The sequence below is a fragment of the Phoxinus phoxinus genome, assembly GCF_949152265.1.
Source record: "Phoxinus phoxinus genome assembly, chromosome: 9".
Lineage (NCBI taxonomy): Eukaryota > Metazoa > Chordata > Actinopteri > Cypriniformes > Leuciscidae > Phoxinus > Phoxinus phoxinus.
Genome location: NC_136884.1, coordinates 3,307,739 through 3,331,098, shown reverse-complemented (window position 1 = coordinate 3,331,098; position 23,360 = coordinate 3,307,739). Strand labels below are relative to the sequence as shown.

The 23,360-nt window shown below is 34.8% G+C and overlaps 2 protein-coding genes across 2 annotated transcripts in view; both read left to right on the top strand.

The window, feature by feature from the left end:
* The first annotated feature begins 328 nt into the window (after positions 1-328).
* On the top strand, positions 329-21,371 carry cmah (cytidine monophospho-N-acetylneuraminic acid hydroxylase). The gene is made up of 15 exons (XM_079622103.1): positions 329-431; positions 3,498-3,713; positions 4,448-4,539; positions 5,110-5,222; positions 10,598-10,788; positions 10,900-10,980; positions 11,822-11,888; positions 11,973-12,054; positions 12,583-12,720; positions 14,423-14,558; positions 14,907-15,050; positions 16,133-16,307; positions 16,466-16,582; positions 16,728-16,843; positions 19,902-21,371. Exons 2-15 carry the CDS (start codon positions 3,508-3,510, stop codon positions 20,020-20,022), a joined length of 1,779 nt encoding a protein of 592 aa, XP_079478229.1. The 5' UTR covers positions 329-431; positions 3,498-3,507; the 3' UTR covers positions 20,023-21,371.
* A 662-nt stretch (positions 21,372-22,033) lies between these two features.
* The window catches only part of glipr1a (GLI pathogenesis-related 1a), a 5,430-nt gene continuing 4,103 nt past the window's right edge, over positions 22,034-23,360 (top strand). Inside the window, exon 1 of the mRNA XM_079622133.1 lies at positions 22,034-22,435. Within this exon, the coding sequence (XP_079478259.1) occupies positions 22,268-22,435 (168 nt within the window). The 5' untranslated portion in view covers positions 22,034-22,267. The remainder of the gene's footprint in view (positions 22,436-23,360) is intronic.

The following is a 23,360-nucleotide window of genomic DNA, read 5'->3' as shown; positions in this document are numbered from 1 at the left end:
AAAGCAAACAAAGCAACAACGTCTCTAGAACAATAATTCCCCCGAAATTTGCGAAATGTTTGAGTTTCCTCAAGAAACCCAAAAGAAATTGAGTACAAATTGTTCAATTTTGAGTAGATTCTATAAGTTTGTTTTTACAGTGTGGCTACATGTACAGTATTAATGTTGCTTAAATTGCTTTACTCAATGTGAAAAATCTGTGCTTAGTGGAGTGACAAGAAATGTCATACTTGATGTTTTCTTAATGTTCAGGTTTGATGTTTTAGTTTTTTTTGCATACTCAAAAATAAAAGTCCTCATGTGACGTGATGGTTGCACCCTGTTCCTGGCCTGATAAAGACCTCGAACATTCATGGGCCGCAGCACACATCTGTCTGAACTGATAGCCACTGCATACTCACATTTACAGCAGAATTCAAGACACAGCAAAGGTAATGTTCCACCATATATAACTGTGTATATAAAAAAACTGTCAAATTATTAAAAAAATCTTTTCTTCGAGTATTCGAAAACTTTAAGCAAGAAATTACAGGCAAAACCATTGTTTTATTCATGCACTTTTGAGATTTTGCTGGACTAGTGGAAAGACATCACCTAAAATACACTTTTAAGTGTTTATTTTATCAAACGTTATATGTATTTGCATCTGTAGATTTCAATTTCAATACATATCTTTAAATTATGTGAGATTTGAGTCAAAATATAACTTACTTTTGTCTTACTTTGAGTAAGTTTACATTCACCACACTTAAAAGTTTTATTCCATATTCGAAAGGGTTTTACAAAGGGATTTGTATATATTATTTGCCATACATATATTTAAGTTTATTCCTTAAAATATGGTGAAAATATTTTGTTTTCTGGCTGTTGACAGTGTTTTCTTATTTATGGAGTGATAAAAAGACATTTAAAATCACCTCTGTAAATATATTTACCTCTAATATGTCAACAAAATCAAACAAGAATTTTGAACCTATAGCTTTATCCAATGCTCATAATTTCTGCACATTATTTTGCTCAAAATGTGATTGTAATCTAATTTTAATACATTATAATTAATATATTATAATAATTATTATTTTCTAATGTGGCAGAGCATGAGGCTTAAAAACGGAGGTGGGTTGAGTATTCAAAAACTGTAGGCTACTAAAGTAAAACTAGGCTACTTAATGAAATATTTAATCTTTATTAGTTAGACCATACTTATTAGTTAGACAAAGAGAACCAGCAGAGTTTTGCGTTCATATAAACGGATGCACTGACACCCGAAGGAGAAAGTGAAACGGTTACACGCTCATGACCGCTATGACATCTCAACTCACATAAGGCATATCTTCTACAAAATGCAATCAAATGTCTGCAGGCACATTTAAACAGCTGTTTGGCGGGTGTTTATTTCTGTGAACAACGGTAGTTTATCTTATTTTTCGTGTAGCCTACTCTGCGTAATGATCTGTTTGTAAAATGTTTTGCATGTATGAAATGAAATCGCGTGTAGCTGTGCCTACCTGTGGAATCGTTCACATGAATGATGCAGACAGCATACGCAGATGTTCAACTAATAAAGAGATGAGATGGCAAACAATTGTTTACGATGCAGGTTTGCGTTCAATTGACTTTATGTCCTCCACTTCATCCAATGCTCATCATGATCTTTAATTCCCGCTTAAGACGATTCAGTGCGTGCAGAAAACTGAACAAATAACTCAAACTGATTCGCGAACTAATGTACACAGTTTTGCTAAATTGTTAGATCAAGTTTTTTAACAGAATCGACTCTAAGTAATGAGTGATTCATTTGTGAATGAAGCATCGCTCCAAAAGAGACAGCGCGCGCTTGGAATAGGTAGGGTAGGTCAGATCGTCTAAAAAAACTTTTATTCAAATTTGTTTAAACTGTCTTTATATACCAATACATAATTAAAATGCAAGTACTCTGAAATAGAGAGTATAAAAAACTGAGTGACTCCAATAAACACAGCTCATAATTCCATTCACTCCCACCTAAAAACGGGTGCCAGTCGCCAATCACTTGTTTCGTCCCGGTAGGAATTAATGAGCTGTGTTTTTTGAAGATTAAATACACTATAGTCACTCAATTTTTATACTCTCTTTTTCAAAGTACTTACATTTGAATTATGTATTGGTATATAAAGACAGTTTAAGCCAATTTGAAAAAAAGTTCTTTAGACAATTCTTACCTACACAACCTTTAACATTTCTTAACGTGTATTGTATAATATTATTGCATTGCATATATTGCATTAAAATAAAGTAACGAGAGTCTTTTTTTTTTCATTAGAAATGTATGCTACTCGAGTTAAAGTTGGCTACCCACATTTAAATCGACTCTTAAAAGTACAAATGTTCCCAAAAATGACTCGTATAGTTCGTTATCTACCTGTTATCTACTTAAAGATTAACATGCGCTAGGAACTCATCCACCTTGGAATCTCACCCGGGGACTTTTTACTAATTCATTTTCCACAATTCGATTCGCTAACTGGAAATGGGCAGGAGACGTAGGCATATATAAAAATACAAATGTTATTAAAGATTTAAAAAAAAATATGCAAGACAACACCTACCAGTAATTAACTACAAACAAATTATAAATAGGCTATGTAGACAAACAATGGCATGAACAAAATCAGCAATTCAACCAGCAAGTCACCCTTTCACCTGTGCGCGCGCGCACACACACACACACGCACACACACTTTAATCCCTTGGAGGGGCACCACTACATAAAATGAACAATGACTAAACAGACACTGTTTAGGGTTAAAAGTAATTTTTCAAGATACTTTAAAACGTTTGCAGCATGATAAATACGCTATATAAAATTGCGGTTTTGAGAATAGGCTCTGTCACATATAGGCCTAAGTCTCAATATTAGGCTACATTCAGAAATAGGCTAATGTAAAATACCGGTAAATAAAGTGAAATGTTTATAAAAGTTATAAAACCAGATAAACTACAGGCTATGAGTTCCCCTCACTCCACAACAAATACTTTAAATTTAACAGTGGCCTATTCAGAACAGAACAAGAAAGTCTACTTGATTATAGGCCTTAATTTATGGCAGCAACTGAATATACATTTTTTAGTTTAAATAGGTGGAAATTTTGTCAAAAAAGTAAAGATCATGTTCCATGAAGATATGTTATAAATTTCCTATCGTAAATATATAAAACATGTATTTTTGTGAGTGAATGCAGCACAATCGTGAACATAAATGCACAACTTTAAAGGAGATTTTCTCAATGTTTCGATTTTTTTGCACCATCAGATTCCAGATTTACAATAGTTGTATCTCGGCCAAATATTGTCCTATCCTAACATTAATGGAAAGCTTATTTATTCAGCTTTCATATGATGTATAAATCTCAATTTAAAAAATTTGACCCATGTGACTGGTTTTGTGGTCCAGGGTCACATATTATAAAAGACCTTATTCTTATCTGCCAATGAACTGACGAACCGCTCATCTCTAGCCGGAGCACAATGACATCTCAGGTCTCAAAGACGGTCCTGCGACTGCAGCCCGAGGACGTCCAGACACTGAAAGAGGGAATTAACTTCAAGAAAAACCCAGAGGATGGCAAATGTTACATCATTTACAAAGTCAAAGACAAACTACGAGCGTGTAGAAACCAGTGCAAACACCAGGGTGGACTCTTCAGTAAAGACATAGAGGATATGGGCGGCAGGTGAGTGAACCTAAACAGAAATAATAAGAGATAATAATAAGAAGAAGAACACATAAGAAGGAATTTGTTGGGGGGGGGGAAGCAGGTGAAAGTCAGAGGAACGTACGTTTCTTTCCTTATTGGAACTGTGACATTAATTTTCTTTCGCCTACGCCATAGTTTTGTGCAATAACTTGTGAAATCATTGTTTAATTGTGCAATGATTGTTATGAAATTGTCATGTGACACTGAAGACTGCAGTTATGATGCTGAAAATTTGGCTTTGCCATAAATTTGTAATAATAATTTACAATTTTATTGTTATTTCTTGATCAAATAAATGCAGCCTTGGTGAGCACAAGAGATGCAAGTAATGTAAAATGCATTATTATTATTATTATTTAGCAGACAAACTTTCACGTGTTGAGTTTGTGCATTCATGAGAGTTTAGCTGTTTTTCTGTTCATGTCTGAATTGTTGATCTAGTTCAGTTCGCCTCTGTTCTCTCTCTTTCTTTCTGTTACTGTGTTTCTGTCTATTTAAACCCTGTGTTTCTTTCAGTTCTACGTCATGTTAAGTCGCTTGTTCTGTTTCTGCAATTCTGTTTTGTGAAGATTTGAGTTGAATTCTGAATAAAGATTGCTGCACTTAGATCCTGTTTCATCTCTGCAACCAACACTGACACAAACATTTACAATTCAATACTAAAAGTACATTATAGGAATCATCAGACTGCTTGTGTATTTGTGTAACAGCACAGTGCGCTGCACTAAACACTACTGGAAACTTAACGTGGCCACCATGGAGTACGTCAACCCTCCAGACAGCTTCAAGCAAGATGAACTCGGTAAAATCATTGACATTGTTATTTAAAACTGCTACTGGAGAACCTTTCCATTCCACAAAAGGTTCTTTATAGTGGAAAAGGTTCTTTTTAGAACTGTTCGCTGAATAGTTCTTTAACGACATCGCTGTGTATTTTGGAACCTTTATTTTTAAGAGTTTTAAAAACATTTGATGTCATTTTAATTCTCGCTAATAATTTTTAAAACTTAATACTGATAGGTGTAGGCTATATGTGTATAGGCCTATATTATATATATATATATATATATATATATATATATATATATTTGATGTATATATATTTGATGTTTGAAATACACGTCAAATATATATTTGATATGTGTGTATATAGCCCATATAATTGGTTAATTAATCCTAACATAATTGTGCAAACATTATGGAAATTCTACTTTTGAATGTTGTCTTTGTGTGTGTGTGTGTGTGTGTGTGTGTGTGTGTGTGTCTGTGTGTGTGTGTCTGTGTCTGTGTCTGTGTGTGTGTGTGTGTGTGTGTGTGTGTGTGTGTGTGTGTGTGTGTGTGTGTGTGTGTGTGTGTGATTGTGTGTGTGTAGAGGCAGTGCTGTCAGACTCAGACGGTAGTTTAGAGCTGGTTGAGTTGAATCCTCCAGACCCCTGGACCGCAGAGCCGAGAGAAGCACAAGAGCTACACGCCGGAGAGATCACGGTAAATCACACTCATTAATGATCCGCGCTGGTCAGAACATTCAGTCTACCTGAGTCTAACCCTACAACAATCTAATAGTGTTATTTTATGACTGACAGCATAAATGTGCACACAGAAAGCAGTGTCTCTCACCATGCGAGTTCAGCACTTTTTCACCCTTATTTTGCTTGAATGGTCGAATACATGACCGTTCGCAAAGACCCGCCCCCCTTAGTTACTGTTGCTATGTCCGACAAGCTACCGCTCTCACGCCACACCATGTTCTCACGCAGAGAAAAATACATCGCGGAGCAGAGAGGACACACACAACACACTGACAGACAGGACAGACCACACTGTAAAAAAAATTGCTGCGATTATTTAGCACAACTTAAAATCCAACATTGTTTTAACTTTAAAAAGTATGTGTTCAAGCTTGACTTAAAATATTAAGTTTAGTTAACTTAAGTTTAGTTTGGTTAAGTTGGATATTTAAGTTATCTCAACAAATTTTAACTAATCGCAGCCACATTTTTTATAGTGCAGGTTACTTTTGATTTGAAACATAGTCTCACTCTCAACTTAAAAATTTGGTAATTTTTTTAAGAAATATAAACAATAAATACAGTTTTGTGGCTCTTTAATGTGTCTGACAGATCGCTGTAGAGCCAGTTAAAGCTGCTCGTGAACCGATCATCTCTTCCTTCTAGTTCATTTATAGCATCAAATAAACATGAATGAACATCAGGAGGAATGTTGTTTTAACCGCGGAAAGGCGTCAGTACACTCCGCTTCTCAAGTTCAAATCCTCACATGTTAATCTACTAACTCTCCTGACCGCTTTGTCGGACAAAAATGGCGGATTCGGCGGATTACTATTGGTCAGATCGCCTGTCAATCAAACTCCCTAAAGGGTCAATTGTGTTAAAATGTCCATCATGTAGTATTCATGTAAACACAGCCCGTTAAGTCTTACGTGAAAGTAAACATTTGGGTGTAAACCGGATTTGTATCAGTATAATGGATCCGTGCTTTGGCCTTAAAGTGACAGCAGCCTAATAAACCTGTAGCTCTGTGTCATTAATGTGAAACAAATAAAAGAGAAAATAACTTACTGTTTTTGACTGAATAACTCTTTAGTCTATAAAGAGTATAACTCTTAACTTATTTAGCTTCAATAACAATACATTTACTCTTAATTCATACAGTGAAGACTATGCAATATTTTGGTTATTACATTTCTGTGCTAATTCAAACTGCATGTTAAATAATTGTACCGGAGTGTGTCAGTCCTGATTGCTTTGTCCCTGCTCACACATGTACACACCTATGAGAACACTGTGTTCAGTTCAATAAACTTCTATAGATTCTGTAGCTTTTATTTGCCAAAGGATCAGTCAAAATCATCTTAAGTTTAAGTTTGTGTCACGGTTAGGTTCTGTCTGGTTTGTGTTCATTGTTTGAATATTTTCACTCGTCTCGTCATTAGTTTGGGTTAGTCTTGTCAGCTGTGTCTTAACTCCCCTGTTTGCCTGTGTATTTAAGCCTGTGTTTAGTACTGTCCAGTGGTCTGTCATCCATTACGTATCGATGAGTAGTTGAGTTTGTTTAAATAAACACTGTTAGAACCTGCGTGTTCTCATATAACAAAATAATGAAAAATAAATAAAATGCCAAAGGAAAAAAGTAGAGTAAATCGCGCTGATACTCATGCTTATACCATTAAAAATTTTGTTTTGTTTTTAAAGAAATTAATATACTGTTATTCAGCTAGGGCACATTAAATTGACAAAGTGTCAGTAAACACATTTAAAATGTTACAAAAATGTATATAAACACTGTTGTTATTTCTAACCTTCTAATCAACAAATACTGAAGAAGAAAAAAAGTGTCATGATTTCCTCAGAAATATAACTGGATAACTTTTCAACATTGATAATAATCAGAAATGTTTCTTGAGCAGCAAATCATCATATTAGAATGATTTCTGAAGGATCATGTGACACTGAAGACTGGAGTAATGATGCTGAAAATTGAGCTCTGCCCTGGTGAAAAAAAAATATGTTAAGTATACTTGAAGCCAGACTAATTATTAGTATACTTCAAGTGTATTAATAATTAGTTAACTTAAAGTGTGCTATTTTGAAACAACTAATTTTGTACTAAGTATATTTTAGTAGTAATTAAGTTGTAGTAAAGCATAACTTTAAATGTATTTAGTGTACTTTTGTGTACTAAATTGGAACAACTTTAAGTATATTTAGTATACTTTAAGTATATGCCTGTGTAGGGACTAGTTACATACTTGATTAGTGTATTAAAGTGTACTTTATTTGTGTTATAAGTACATTAAAAATTAATTAAAAGTGTCTTCGAAACATACAAGAAATATACCATAAATATATTAAAAATATATAATAAGTATACTTGCAGCCACACTAATTATAAGTATACTTCAAGTGTGTTAAGGATTAGTTAACTTTAAGTGTGCTATTTTGAAACAACTAATTTTGTACTAAGTATATTTTAGTTGTATTTAAATTGTAGTAAAGCATAACTTTAAGTGTATTTAGTGTACTTTTGTGTACTAAATTGGAACAACTTCAAGTATACTTAGTATACTTTAAGTATATGCCTGTGTAGGGACTAGATACATACTTGATTAGTGATAATAAAGTGTACTTTATCTGTGTTACAAGTACATTACGAGCAATATACAAGTCTATTATGTTTGAGTAAAAATTATATTCTCCGTAATACCTTTGGCTTAATCCAAATACTACAAATAGCACACTTTGTCTTCAATAACAAATGCACATTAAAAAGTGTATTTAAGCATATATTTATTACAAATGTACTTATAGTGCACTTGTAACCCATTAATAGGATAACACCATAAAATAAAAGGAGGAAAAATATCTACTTAGGGTCTGAGCTCACCAAATACTTATAATCACAACTTAAAGTATATGGAGTCCTGGGTTCGGGGTGTCACACCTTGCATTAATAAAAAAATATATAAAAAAATTATAATGTGTGACTGCACTTATTTAAACTAAATAAGTCTAAAATCCTAACTAGACAGATAAATAAAAATAAAAATTATTGAACCAAAGGAATGAAATAAAATCAGAAATATGAATTAATGAATAATAATGAAATTAATGAATGAAACAATCAGTTCACTGAACAGTAGCTACACTGAAATCTCACTTCGCTGTTCACTTCATAGGCACGCATCACTTTGTACACATCACATGAGATATCTATACCATTCAATCAATGACAATCAAATAAAATGAAAATAAAATAATTAAATTCAACCTTGTAAGTGTGATGAAGTCTGAGTGCAATGCAATTGACTCAGTTCAGTGTGATGGACTCAGTTCAGTTCGTGCGAATATGACTCAGTTCAGTTCATTTGGATAGAAGTGTAATTGACTCAGTTAAATTGGTGTAGATGGAAATGTAATCGACTCAGTTCAATTCAGTTCGTTTGAAGCTGAATGCCTACAGACTTTGCAGGGATGAACGATGAACAAATCGAATCTTTTTCCTCGTGAAAGAGTCGCCAAGATGACTCGATTCTTCCACATAGGAATCCAGCGCGTTTCTGCCTCACTGCGCGAATCCAACACGACCACGGAGCGTTGAAACAAGCCAACTAATGCAATAAAACAGTTCAGACATCAAATCAGAAAAATATTGACGACGATGGATAAGATAAACGATAGCCACACACGTGGCTCACATATCTCTCTGTTCAATGAGCTGGCGCGAATGTGACGTCAGCACCCATCACGAAATGCATATAAAACATTCATATAACTCTTAAACTTAATACATTATTCCCATAACATAAATGTGTAAACAGGTTTAACAAGTATACTAATACAGCATAAACACTTTACATGTGTTGTATTGCCCAGTTTATACTCGATTACGAACAGCATTAACCATCCACATTTTCTTATATGAACAAACACAAACTTAAACATTATTTATGAAAATATGAAACAATTGTGACTTACCTAATGCAATAAAACAGTTCAGACATAAAATTAGAAGAATATTGACGACGATGGATAAGATAAACGATAGCCACACATGTGGCTCACATCTCTCTCTGTTCAACGAGCTGGCGCGAATGTGACGTCAGCACCCATCGACGCAATTCTTTATTAGTTTCGGCCCTCAGCAAAAACAAAATAATAAATGAAATAAATTATAATAAAACATATGTCTGAACATTTCATGCATTAGGCAAGGAAAAATATAAAATCATACATGAAAATACATGAAAACACAGCCTCAATTAATTGGGTGGGTTACACACTTGTTAGAAATATATTAAAAGTATGCTTGTTTTCAGCATATTTCTTAAAAGTGTAATTAAGCATATATTTATTACCAATGTACTTATAGTGCACTTGTTAGAAATACATTAAAAGTATGCTTGTTTTTAGCATATTTTTTAAAAGTGTATTTAAGCATATATTTATTACCAATGTACTTATAGTACACTTGTTAGAAATATATTAAAAGTATGCTTGTTTTTAGCATATTTCTTAAAAGTGTAATTAAGCATATATTTATTACCAATGTACTTATAGTGCACTTGTTAGAAATACATTAAAAGTATGCTTGTTTTTAGCATATTTCTTAAAAGTGTAATTAAGCATATATTTATTACCAATGTACTTATAGTGCACTTGTTAGAAATACATTAAAAGTATGCTTGTGTTTAGCATATTTTTTAAAAGTGTATTTAAGCATATATTTATTACCAATGTACTTATAGTGCACTTGTTAGAAATATATTAAAAGTATGCTTGTTTTTAGCATATTTCTTAAAAGTGTATTTAAGCATATATTTATTACCAATGTACTTATAGTGCACTTGTTAGAAATATGTTAAAAGTGTGCTTGCTTTTAAATATATTTTTAGAAAATATACTAAAGTACTATTATTTTAAAGTGTGTTAAAAGTTGTATTATAAAAATAGATAAAAAGCATGATGCTAATATACTTTTAATATATTTAAAGATAGTATTTTTTTTTTTTGTATATTTGCAATGTACTATTGAAAAAGGGAATATATTTCAAATACAATAAAGTATACTTTTTTTTCACTAGGGTGATCACAGGAAAAAAAACATTTTACAATATATTACAAAATAGAAACCAGCTATTTTAAATTGAAAGTGAAGTTCGCCGTGACAAACTGTTTATCACAATGCTAGCAAGTTTTATCATGTTGTTAGCATGTGTTTGCTAACATGTTTTAATATATTGCTAACATGAATTAGCATGATGACGCTAAGATGTTTTACCACATTGTTGGCATGAAACACATTCAATCCATAAATACTCTGTGTGTGTGTGTTTGTTTCAGCTGACGTACATCACGCACGCGTGTATGGAGCTTAAAGCGGGGAACAAGACGATGATGTTTGACCCGTGGCTCACCGGACCAGCGTTTGCGAGAGGCTGGTGGCTCGTTCATGAACCTCCGTCTGACGCCATGGACAGACTCAGTCAGGCAGATCTCGTTTACATCAGCCACATGCATTCAGATCACCTGAGGTTACAGTCTGATCCACCACAACACTTCAACTGCATATATTATATTCTTTATATTATATTATGCAAAAAAAAAAAACTTTAAAATCTAACTTTGCATCTTTTTTCTATCAGCTACCCAACTTTGCGTCATCTTTCCAAAAAGCGTCCGGATATTCCCATTTATGTCGGAAACACTTCACGGCCGGTGTTCTGGTGAGACTGAACTCTAGAGCAAACCACTTCATACACTTTAAAACACTTTTTTTTTTTTGTGGCATTGATGGTTCCAAGAAGAATCTTTAACATCAATGGAATCTTTCCATTCCACAAAAATGTCTTTAATGGTGGGAAATGGTTCTTTTAAGAACTGTTCACTGAAAGGTTATTTTATGGCAAAAGACCTCTTTTTCTAATCTTTATTTTTAAGAGTAATTTTAATTGCAGCTAATACTTTTGAAGTATTAATACTCAACCATACTCTTTAATGCCTTATTCTTCATGACCATATTCTACATCACTTAATCCTACACAATACCTAGACTTAACAACTACCGAACTATTACTAAGCAGTAATTAGGCGTTTATTGAGGCAAAATCCATATTTAATAGTTAGTTAAAGGGTTAGTTCACCCAAAAATGAAAATTCTGTCAGTAATTACTCACCCTCATGTTGTTCCAACCATGTAAGTCTTTCGTTCATCTTCGGATCACAAATTAAGATATTTTTGATGAAATCTGAAGGTAGTCTCACTCCCTCACTAGTCCCTCTGAAAGCCTATGGAGGAGTGAGACTACCTTCAGATTTAATCAAAAATATCTTAATTTGTGATCCGAAGATGAACGAAAGACTTACATGGTTGGAACAACATGAGGGTGAGTAATTACTGACAGAATTTTCATTTTTGGGTGAACTAACCCTTTAATAGTGAGAATTGGACCATAAACTAAAGTGTGAACTTAGTTTTTAATCAACTCCTGTGTGGGAAACTCTGCTCTAGAGGAGTCTGCGATCCGGAGACTTGCAGAATAACAGTTTGTTTGTGTTTTGTTGCAGGTATCTGGAGAAAAGTGGAGTGAATTTAACAAACATCAACGTGGTGCCGTTCGGTGTGTGGCAGAATGTAAGTGATACGGTGGCTTTTTTTTCTTTTCCCTTTTTCACGTGTTCTACTTTTCTTGATCTCGGCTTTTGAATCATTTGAAAGGTCGATGATCACCTGAGGTTTATGATTCTGATGGATGGAGTTCATCCTGAGATGGACACCTGCTTGATCGTGGAGTATAAAGGTATTTTGCTGCTCATTCAGACTGATTTTTCCTGTTTATCCCTGTTATGCTGCTATTGTATAAAGCACTATAAGTTGACTTGACTTGATGTGACCCTTATATGTTCTTTCTCTGTTTGAGGAAGGACTAAGAGCTTATATATTACTAATTAACTTAAGTAATAAGTAACAAATTAACAATAAGAGTTGCATTATTCTGCCTTTAATCTATACCATGTGATGTAAAGTACATACAGGTGACATGAAGTCAACATGCATAAAAACTGTCGTTAGGGTAAAAGTTCAAGTGTAGATAAACCACCGACACTTTCTTCCGTTCAAGGGTGTGAAAGTGTCACCCTCCATAAATATGTAAAGATACTACAGTATGATCATTTTGAAATTGTTTCATAAAAATGATGAATCACCTACAAACAGATTATCTTCAACAGATAGTTTTTCTCCTCAATAAAGCGGCTAAAGCCCATCAGAAATGCACAACATTGCTAATAGATTGGATAGACTCTAAAAAAAAAAAACACCTTCCAAGGTCACATGATCCTGAATACGGTGGACTGCACGAGACCAAACAATGGACGTCTTCCTCACGGTGTTGACGTGATGATGAGCGACTTCGCTGGCGGCGCCTCCGGTTTCCCCATGACCTTCCACGGCGGCAAGTACACTGGTGAGTTACACACCCTTTAAAGTCCCTTTAAAGGTAGGGTAGGTCAGAATTGTCTAAAAAAAACTTTCATTAAAATTTGTTTAAACTGTCTTTATATACCAATACATAATTAAAATGCAAGTACTCTGAAATAGAAAGTATAAAAAACTGAGTGACTCTAGTGTATTTAATCTTCAATAAACACAGCTCATTAATTCCATTCACTCCCACCTAAAAACGGGTGCGCGACTGCGCGCACGTGGGCAGAGCCAGTAATAGTGGCGGTAGTCATGGCGACGGAGAGTGACAGTCGCGCAAGCCAATCACTTGTTTCGTCCCGGTAGGAATTAATGAGCTGTGTTTTTTGAAGGTTAAATACACTATAGTCACTCAATTTTTATACTCTCTTTTTCAAAGTACTTACATTTGAATTATGTATTGGTATATAAAGACAGTTTAAGCCAATTTGAAAAAAAGTTCTTTAGACAATTGTTACCTACCAAACCTTTAAGGCGAGTCATTTCACTCGGCGGCCATCTTTGAAATGCTATTTCAGTCATGCAAGTACAGCTCCTATCTCTCTTTAGGGGGAACATTCACTTTTCAAAATTACGATTACATTTTATATTTTGAAATCACCAATTCAATCTGACAACATCTGTCTCGTGACATTTTGTTTCTAAACGCTCAAATCATTACAAAAAAACTGCATATTTTAACTGGAGTGGACATGTGCAATCATAAATGTAATGAATTATTATTATTAAAAGCACGCTTCTCAACACACTGACAGTTTTTATAGCAATGTAAACAATAAATACCGTTTTGTGGCTTTTTAATGTGTCTGAAGGATCGCTGTATAGCCTCAGATAAAGCTGCTCGTGAACCGATCGTCTCTTCCTTCTAGTTCATTTATAGCATCAAATAAACATGAATGAACATCAGGAGGAATGTTGTTTTAACCGCGGGAAGACATCAGTACACACCGCTTCTCAAGTTCAAATCCTCCCATGTTACTCTACTAACTCTCCTGACTGCTTTGTCAGACAAAATGGCGAATGGCGAAGTATGATTTAGCAGATCGCCTGTCAATCAAGCTCGCTGGCGATTGGCTCTTTTATTTAGAAGGCGGGACTTATTACTGTGCGTTACACTTTCTCCCATTTATCCATTTATAGTAATGAATGCACCATCTTTGTATATATAAAGTCTTTGTTACACATGCAGGTTTATTTCTTCAAAAATGTGAATTAAAGGGATGGTTCGGAGTAATTTCAACCCAGGGTCCTTTGCACCATGACCTCGAGCCAAACAAGTAAAATTTAAGTTTTGCGAAAGGCTACGGACGGTTCCTATCCGACAATTCCAGCGGAAGTTAGCGTTGCTATGGTACTGATAAACAAACCTGAATTCTTAACTTTTAATAAAATAAATAATGATTTTATAACGATAAGTTGTCATGTGATTTTTTTTATTTTCAGCATTTTCTAATGTTATTAGGGCAGTTAATACAATTAAAATGTATAATAAAAAATGGCCGTTTTCTACACGCTTCCGACGCTTTTCAACAGTGTATGATTTCAACTGCCAGTGTGAAGGCGCCGTAAGCCATTTGGCTGATATCTCTAAATAAGCGGCCATGCTTGGTGCAAAGGACCCTAGGTTGAAATGACTCTGAACCATCCCTTTAATGCAACTCTAATTCTAATTCTGACTTTGACAGAAAGCTGGAAGGCGGATTTCATCAAGAATGAGAGGAAGAAGCTGCTAAACTATAAGACTCAGCTGGTGAAGTCCCTGCAGCCCAAGATCTACTGCCCGTTCGCTGGATACTTCACTGAAGCTCATCCTTCTGACAGGTGGATATTAACGCATCTCTCGTCACAAAACGAAAAAACACACAAAAAAATTCACTTTTAATGAAAACATCATTAAAGGGGAGTTACCCTTTAAAGTCAACACGAAACAACATTCACGAGCTACTTTATGCATGTAGTGTGACTCAAACACATCACTATTACAATACCGTTCAAAGAAAAAAACATTTTTGGAAAGAAATGAACACTTTTATTCAGCAAGGGCGCATTAAATTGATCAAAACTAACAGTGAAGATGTTTATAATAGAGGCTTCTTTCAAAAACATTAAAAAATATATAAATAAAATCATAAAATGTATTATGAAATAACACTCGAACATGATTAACAGGTACATAAAGGAGACGAATATCAAGAACAGCGCGGCAGACCTGAACGAATCAGTCAGGAAGAGCTGTCCAAACATCTTAACCTGGACACCTTTACCCGGTTCTGTCCTGGATCTGGCCCTCGCGCTAAATGACACATCTAAAAGGTATCATGGCTTTATTAGCATTAGCATGTAACGCTCCCATGCCTTTATTAGCATGTAGCGTTCCTATGGCTTTATTAACACAAGCATGTAGTGTTCTTTGCTTTAACATGTAGCATTTCCATGGCTTAATTAGTATTAGCATGTAACGTCCCCATGGGTTTAATAGCCATAGCCTGTAGCGTTCCTTTGTCTTTATTAGCATTAGCATGTAGCGTTCCCATGACTTTATTAGCATGTAGCATTCCCATGGCTTTATTAGCATTATCATGTAATGCCTCCACGGCTTTATTAGCATTAGTATGTAGCGTTCTCATGGCTGTATTAGCATGCAGCGTCCCATGATTTGTTAGCATTAGCATGTAGCATTATCATGGCTTTATTAGCATTAGTATGTAGCCTTCCCATGGCTTTATTAGCATTAGCATGTAACATTCCTATGACTTTATTGCCACTAGCTTGTGGCGTTTTTTTCATTAGCATGTGGCATTCTCATGGCTTTATTAGCATTGGCATGTAACATTCCCAAGGCTGCATTAGCATGTAGCATATGAACATGTTGATGTAGCTTCAGTGCATTATCAGCGGTTCTCAACTGGTTTTGCAAAAATTTCCTTATAAATCAGAGGCATGTATTATGCAAGTTTCTTTTGAACTCTCTTCACGTTCTTCATGTTTTCTTAATTCTGTAATAATTTAATGCTTGAGATGTTTAATTATTAGCTTTTTTTCTTTTATTTGATGTAACAAACATTTTTTTTAGGCTTTTAGTTTTAGTTAACCATGATAACCAAACATGATTGAATAATCATGCATTTTATAAATGCATATTCATCAGTAGAAGTGTAATCTGTTAACTATTTATTTGTAAACATATTGACTGTAGTCTCTGACATTTTTTTTTTACCTTTTTACATTTATTGTTTATAGCTTTTGAGCATGCATCGGTCTAATTTTGATTTGAGAATAATGTTGTTATGATCATATTCATATATGCATGAGTGAATTAGCATGTAGCATGAGTCTCTGTAATTATGTCTGCCTGTTTTTCATTTTCTTTTCTGGTTTTAATATCATAACCATAGGAGTGCCATCACTGAACCGTCCAGCGGTACAAAGATATATAAGGACAGTTGGGACTTTGACTTGTATGTGGATGAACTGAATGCCTCCATTAAAGATGAAATCTTTAAATACAAAAGCTGGATCCAGTACTATTATAACTGGGCAGGATTTAAAGGCTACAATCTGGTCATTCGGGTAAATTATATTTTTATAGCTAAACGGCAACAACAACCTTTATTTATAAAGCACATTTAAACACAATCCAGATTGATCCAAAGTGAGTATCTCACATATACACAAACAATCCCACACACAGATGAGTTAAACTCTAACACTGAGTGTTTTCCCATCAGGTCATAGAGACGGATGATGATTTCAAGCCCCTGCGTGGAGGATACGACTATCTAGTGGACTTTCTGGATCTTTCTTTCCCAGACACGCGCCCGGAGCGAGATCACGCGTACGAGGAGGTGACCTGACTCAAGTCCTGGAGCACAGACTGTGTTGGATGAGATATGCGCTGATTCTGATACGTGTGTGTGTGTGTGTGTGTGTGTGTGTGTGTGTGTGTGTGTGTGTGTGTGTGTGTGTGTGTGTGTGTGTGTGTGTGTGTAGATCAAGAACAGAGTGGGCGTGATGAGACACGTGGTTTTGAACGGGCTGCTATGGGACGACCTGTACATCGGCTTCAATAACAGAATGAGTCGAGATCCTGATGTTTACCACCACAAGTAAAATACAATCATCACAATATGAAAAGAAAAAATACATAAGAGTGTATAAGTCATGTATCAATTGGAAATTATGTTTGGGATTTTATTAACTTACCATGGTATTTACATGCTACCCTAAAGCTTCAGTGAGGTTCTTTGGCCCTGTCCCAAATGGCGCACTATATGTGGACTTTCGGTCTCGTGGACTTAAATTGCGCTCGCTGAGTCTACGAGTCTGTAGGCCGTCCCATTCATCATTTTAACACCGTGTCCTAACTACACGCGATAAAATTTATCTTTTCCATGTTAATCAGAGTTTTTGTCCTAACCGACAGCGACACGCGACGTTTCTATTTTAGAAACGGTTTCTATTTTTCTGCGATGTCGCGCTGGCACAACAAACACAAAGTGTGGCAATGATAATCTCATTCACTGTTTATGTGCTTTATTTAAAGGGGTGGTTGAATATGATTTCACTTTTAGTTAGTGTGTAATGTTGCGGTTTGAGCAGAAACAACATCTGCAAAGTTACAACGCTCAAAGTTTAAAGCAAAGGGAGATATTTACTTTTAAAGAAATCATTTTTTAAGGACTACAACAAACATCTGATTGGGACTACACGACATTCCTCCCGGGTTAGTGACATCACCAACCCTAAAATTTACATAAACCCCGCCCCCTGAACACGATTTATAGATTAACAAGACAGAATATGCTAATCAATGATTAGTAGATAACTACACATAAGCTGCATAAATTCAGCAGAAATGTTGTCTACATGTTGTCACTTCTTGAGTCTCTCCATCTTTCTGACTTCGGTTTGAACATAAAAGTTTAAAAGTTTTTTCAGTGCATGTGTGTGTGTGTGTGAGGTAAAAGTACACAAGCTGTTGAAGCTCCGCCCTCTGTGCCGGGAGCAGCAGCTCATTTGCATTTAAAGGAACAGACACAAAACAGTTTTTTGCTTCCCCTCAAAAAATTACAACTTTAACATGCTATATAAAAATATCTGTGGGGTATTTTGAGCTAAAACTTCACACACACACTCTGGGGACATCAAAGACTTATTTTACATCTTAAGAAAAGGGCAATATACCACCCCTTTAATGTTAAAAGCATGTAAAGTGACTTTGAATATCATTTAGTGCTCCCAGCTTTGTAACTGTAAAAGCAACAATGGATAATTCACCTCAGATCTTGAAATTAAACAAATGGAAACAAGAACGTTCGAACTGTAAAGAAACAAATGTATTATTTGACAAAGATTGTTGTAGTAACTCAGTAGCCTATGTATTTGAATACTGTTTAAATGGTGTAATATTTGTGAATTTGCACTACTTATCCATTTCCTGGCGATTGCAGTCAAGATACTCTCTGGTGCCGTGCACTTGCCACGAGACTCCGCCCACACGCTGTTCTGATTGGCTGTGGGTTTTGATTGATTTTTACACATCTCGTCTAGTGTGGACAGACATATTATTTGTCGCTGGATCTTATCGCATCACGTCTGGTTAGGACACGGTGTAACGCTCTGAAGTGTGCTCAGCAGCGCCCCCTTTGTACCTTTGAAGCATGGATGCAGGCTCCACACACTTTACCTACCCAGGAATCCTTGCAAAAGGCCAATCAGACAACGGATGAGGGGAGATTTCACTCAGACAATTGTTAACATGGCTGAGAAGAAAATATTAAGTTTTTTATGATCTAGGTGTACATTTCACTAGTTGTTACCTACAGTTCATACAAAAATTATGGTCATCGACCAGTGGTTGATAATAGTGATAATAATCTTAAACATAATAATAGCGCGTTGAATAATACAATCGCATTATGATTCATTAAATAAATAGAACCGAATGTCAGGGCTTTACTGAGTCATATGTAAACGTAGTATGCATATTGAAACCTGTAAATTCATCTGAAACTCATGCACATTTTCATTATGTGTTAAAATTGTAATCTTATTTCAAGTGGAACATTATGTATTATTATGTACAACTGTATACATCATTTAAATAAGCATGATGTATCTATTTTCTAATGCCCAGGCATACACAATATCAAAATGTAGAGCTGTAAAAGCAGGCAGTGTAGTTGACATGGAGATGAGATAACATGTGATTTCTCCTGTCCAACAACAACCAGAGCGTTATTTCCGGCGCACCGATCGAATCTGTCCCAAAAACACCTCTCAATCCGCCCTCGTGGACTCGCGCCAAGGGCCCTACAGGTCTGCACTACATGACGTCACCTAAGTGTGGACTCTGAGGAAGTCCACAAGTCTGGAGTGTGCCATTTGGGACAGGGCCTATAGAACTATAGTGTTCTTGACTCAATTTTTAAAAATTAAATTTGTCTTAAATTATTGCATTATAATTTAATGTTCAATAGTTTTTTTTAAAGTTTTTTTTTATCAATTAACTAAAACTAAATCCATAAAATGATCCCATGGAACATGATGGATGATGGAAAAAATGATGGAACCCCTAAAAGGTTCTTTATATGAAGTGCCTGACGGAACCCTTGAGGGTTCTAAATAGAACCTTTCCTTCTAAGAGTGTATGAAGGTTTTAACGTAAAAAAAATATATATATATATAGTTTTGGTTTAACTAATTCACTTATTTAATTTCTAGTTTTCATTTATGACATTTATATTTTATTTCAGATTTATTTTAATTAATGAAAACAATTTTTTCAGTTTTGTGTTAACACTAGATATCTGTTAACATGAGATAACGACATAAGTTAACATGAACTACGAATGAACAATATCAATTAGTTCATGTTAATCTCAATATTTACTACTATATTTTTTAAGATCAAAAGTTGAATCAGTTAACATTAGTTGAACATTTTAACCAACATTAACAAATGTTACTAAATTGCTGCATTGTTAGTTATGTTAGTTAATGCATTAACTTAATGTTAACAAATGGAAGCTTATTTAAAAGTTTTGACATTTTAGTTAACAATAACAACTAACATGATGACAAAAACATGTCAGATCAGAGAAATACAAGCGGTGGCATTCATAACTATTAGGTCTACAATAGCATTTGTTTTTCCCCTGGCAGGTTCTGGAACCATTTCCAGACGGATCTGCCACTCTCAGGGCCAGACTGGGATCATTTCCTTCAAATCGCCAGTGAAACGGACACGCCAGATGAGAGCAGTAATGCCTGTGTGCTGTCTTAATCTGTTCGCTTTCAATTACAAGGATATCCGCATGTCCTCACACGCAATGAAGGGGGCGTGGCCTGAACCCTGAATACACACTATTAAGTAATAGGTACATGTTGGTAAATAACTAGAAGAATAAAAGTGCTGTAAACCGTAAAACTATTCACACTACAAAACAGTATGTCTATAATTATGACAATATATTAAAATAATATGGTAAGAAATAGCAGTTATCAATATCAAGCAGCATAACAGCTAAACAGATTTGTACAGATAACCAGTTATCAGATGAATTGTTCTGGGTCATAATAACATTGGTTATGTGTTATGTGTTATGTTATGGGTTAGGGTGCCACTCAATGTAATGGATTTTTATTTATTTTATTTTTAATGTTAAAGGTTTCACCCCCTCATTCTGCTCCTTTTATGATGCATAGTAGCAATGCCAAGTTTCATTCAGATATATTATTATTTACTGGTAGCTCAATGAGCTCAAATGTTGCATATGTAGAACATTTATCGCAAAAAAGCCATTTTATTTCAAATTTGGACTTTCCAAATCCTAACAAGTCCACCTTTACAGCCACATCTGCAGACATTAATTGCTGACATTTTGGACACTATTTGACATGTTTTGTGTTCAACTGATTGTGCGTAACTGTTGATTAATGAAGTAACTGTTTAGTCTACTTTTTGAGGATGTTTGCAATATTCTGATTTGTGATGTGAAGTTAATATTACATGCTAGTATCTCAAAAATGTTGCATATTGTACAACTTTGTCCGCTTTGAGCTACCAGTAATAATCATTAGAATACATCAATTTTGTCAGCTTTTTTCTTTTCACATTACTAACATATTTGGGGGGGGGGGGGGGGGGGGGGGGGTGAGGATGAAAAATAGAAAAAAAAATTGAGTGGCACCCTATGGGGGTCTGAGGGGTGTGATACTGATGCTATTATGTTAAAGTGTATTATGTTTATCTGGAATACTTGATTCTGTGCACAAATAATGATTGTATGTTTTCCCTGGCTGCTGATTTTCTTCATTGCACTACAGTTGCGTCATGTCTCTGTTTCCGGTTAAGTTTGCTATTATTGTTGTTATGTAGTTAATTGTTTATTTATGAAATGGGTTTGAAATGTTTGTTTGTTTTGTGTCGCTGGTATTTGGGAGACACAATTACTGTCACTAAGTATTCAGGAGAAGTCACTAAACTCTGGGATATTATGAGATGCTGATCACTTTATAATCAACTACTTGAAATACTGTAAAAAAAAAAAAAGTATAAACTACATAGAAATCAGTGATATTTTAGTATTGTAGTTTATTAATATGTATTAATAAAATATAAAGTTATACATATTTAAATTGTAATTATTTTAATATTTTCAGTTTATTTTATTTTGTCATTTTTATCTATTTTTTAATATTTCCATTAACTTTTATTTTTTTTTAGTTTTAGCAATTTTAAGAAACTTAATTTAAACTAAATTTATTTCCGTTAGTTGCCACAGCAACCCTTCTAACTTTTTTTAAGTTTAAGTTAATTAAGATAATATAATTTGTAATAAATAAATAAAACATTTACATTGAAAAAAGGATTTTCACTTTTAGTTTGACTTCTAAATACATCATAATATAAAGAAATATACAAAATCTAAACATCAATAGACATTAGTGTTATTTTAGGAGTATTTTATAGTGGGTTGCCAAGGCAAGATTTTTTTTTTTAAGTTTAAGTTTTTCATAGAATATTTATATTTTCAGCTTTATTTCAATCAACAAAAACGAGTTTTCAGGTCAGAGAAAACATGTTTCCAATGTAGTAGAAATATATAAACTATTTACTCTCATGAGAAACAGGACACGAGTCATGCAAAGCCACAGTTACACCACATCTGCATGCAGGATGTTCAATATGCTGAAGAACATCTTCAATTATTCAATATTTTACTTTTGCAAACATGATTGCACAATAAAAACTACTTTTGTGGTAGAGATGCCAAACTCATAGATCCTGATATTAAAACCTTCATTCATTGTATTTACCTGATGGTGATAACAAGTGTTCAAACGGTGAGAAGGGGGAAGTGGTTTAACCCACAATGCAGTGCGGTATGCAACCGATTTGAGGTTTTGACTTGCTTTTGATATAAAAATAGTTCATCAGACGCTCTTTTAAAAAAAAGCAGAAGTAAAAAAAGGGCGATGTCCACACCACTAACAGGAAACTTCTCAAGCGTCAGTCAAACTCAGTGATGAGTGACTTTATTCACGCTCTGATCTCCGTCACCGTTCTGCTGAAAGTGGTTTCCAGCGAGCCCTTCTTTGATATCAAGGACCCAGCGTTTATTAAGGAATGTGTGACAGAACACAATATCCACCGCATCAACGTGAATCCACCGGCCAGCAACATGCGCTACATGGTAGGCTAAAAATGAGATGTGGTAAGATGTGTTAAACGGAGCTGAAAGTCATGTGGGCGATTGCATAAACTGTTTAGACAGGTCTTAAAAGTCAATCATCTGTATTTATTTCTCCTCCTAACTTTTTAATGTCAGTTACCATATTTTTCGGACTATAAGTGCCACTTTTTTATAGTTTGGCTGGTCCTGCGACTTATAGTCAGGTGCGACTTATAGGGATGGGCATAAATACATGAAAATGTATTTAAAATACAAATACAAAATACTGTGTGGAAAAATGTAAAGTATTTTGTATTTTCAAAATACATGTAAAATTGGCGAATCAGTGCAGGTGTATCCCTCCCTATTAAGCTGAAATATATCTGAGCCTATTCTGAATGTCAAAAAGCATTTAGATGTGTGCAACTGCTTAGAAACTTTAGTTTTCGTTATACCTCGTCCCTTCCCCTGCCCTATAGGACATACAAAACTACAAAAAGCTAATTTCAAACATCTTTTATTATTTTTTATCACCATCATTACTTTGAACTCAGTAACACGAACTCAATAAAACAAAGTCAATTATATTTTAAGTAACTGATTGTGTACACATGGAGGGCCCCATAAGTCGGGGCGAGGGTACCAAATCGAAACAATGGCCTTTTATTGCATAAGCCCCACCCATTCTGGCGGGATCTGATGTGCTCTGGCACCAAGTCACCTGATTGGTTTGCGCGTCAGAGGCGCTTTGCCATAGGGTGGAGTATGGGGAGGCTGCAGACCTGGAGCCGGTAGATATAGGACCCAAACAGTTTTACGCCCCTGGCAGTTTTACGCCCCTGTTGTTCCTGATGCGTCCAGTAGGGGGAGACTGTACAGCGACACGAATTGAGGTATGTTTTAATCTTTTTTTAAATTAATTAATTTATTTATTTTGTATTGCAAA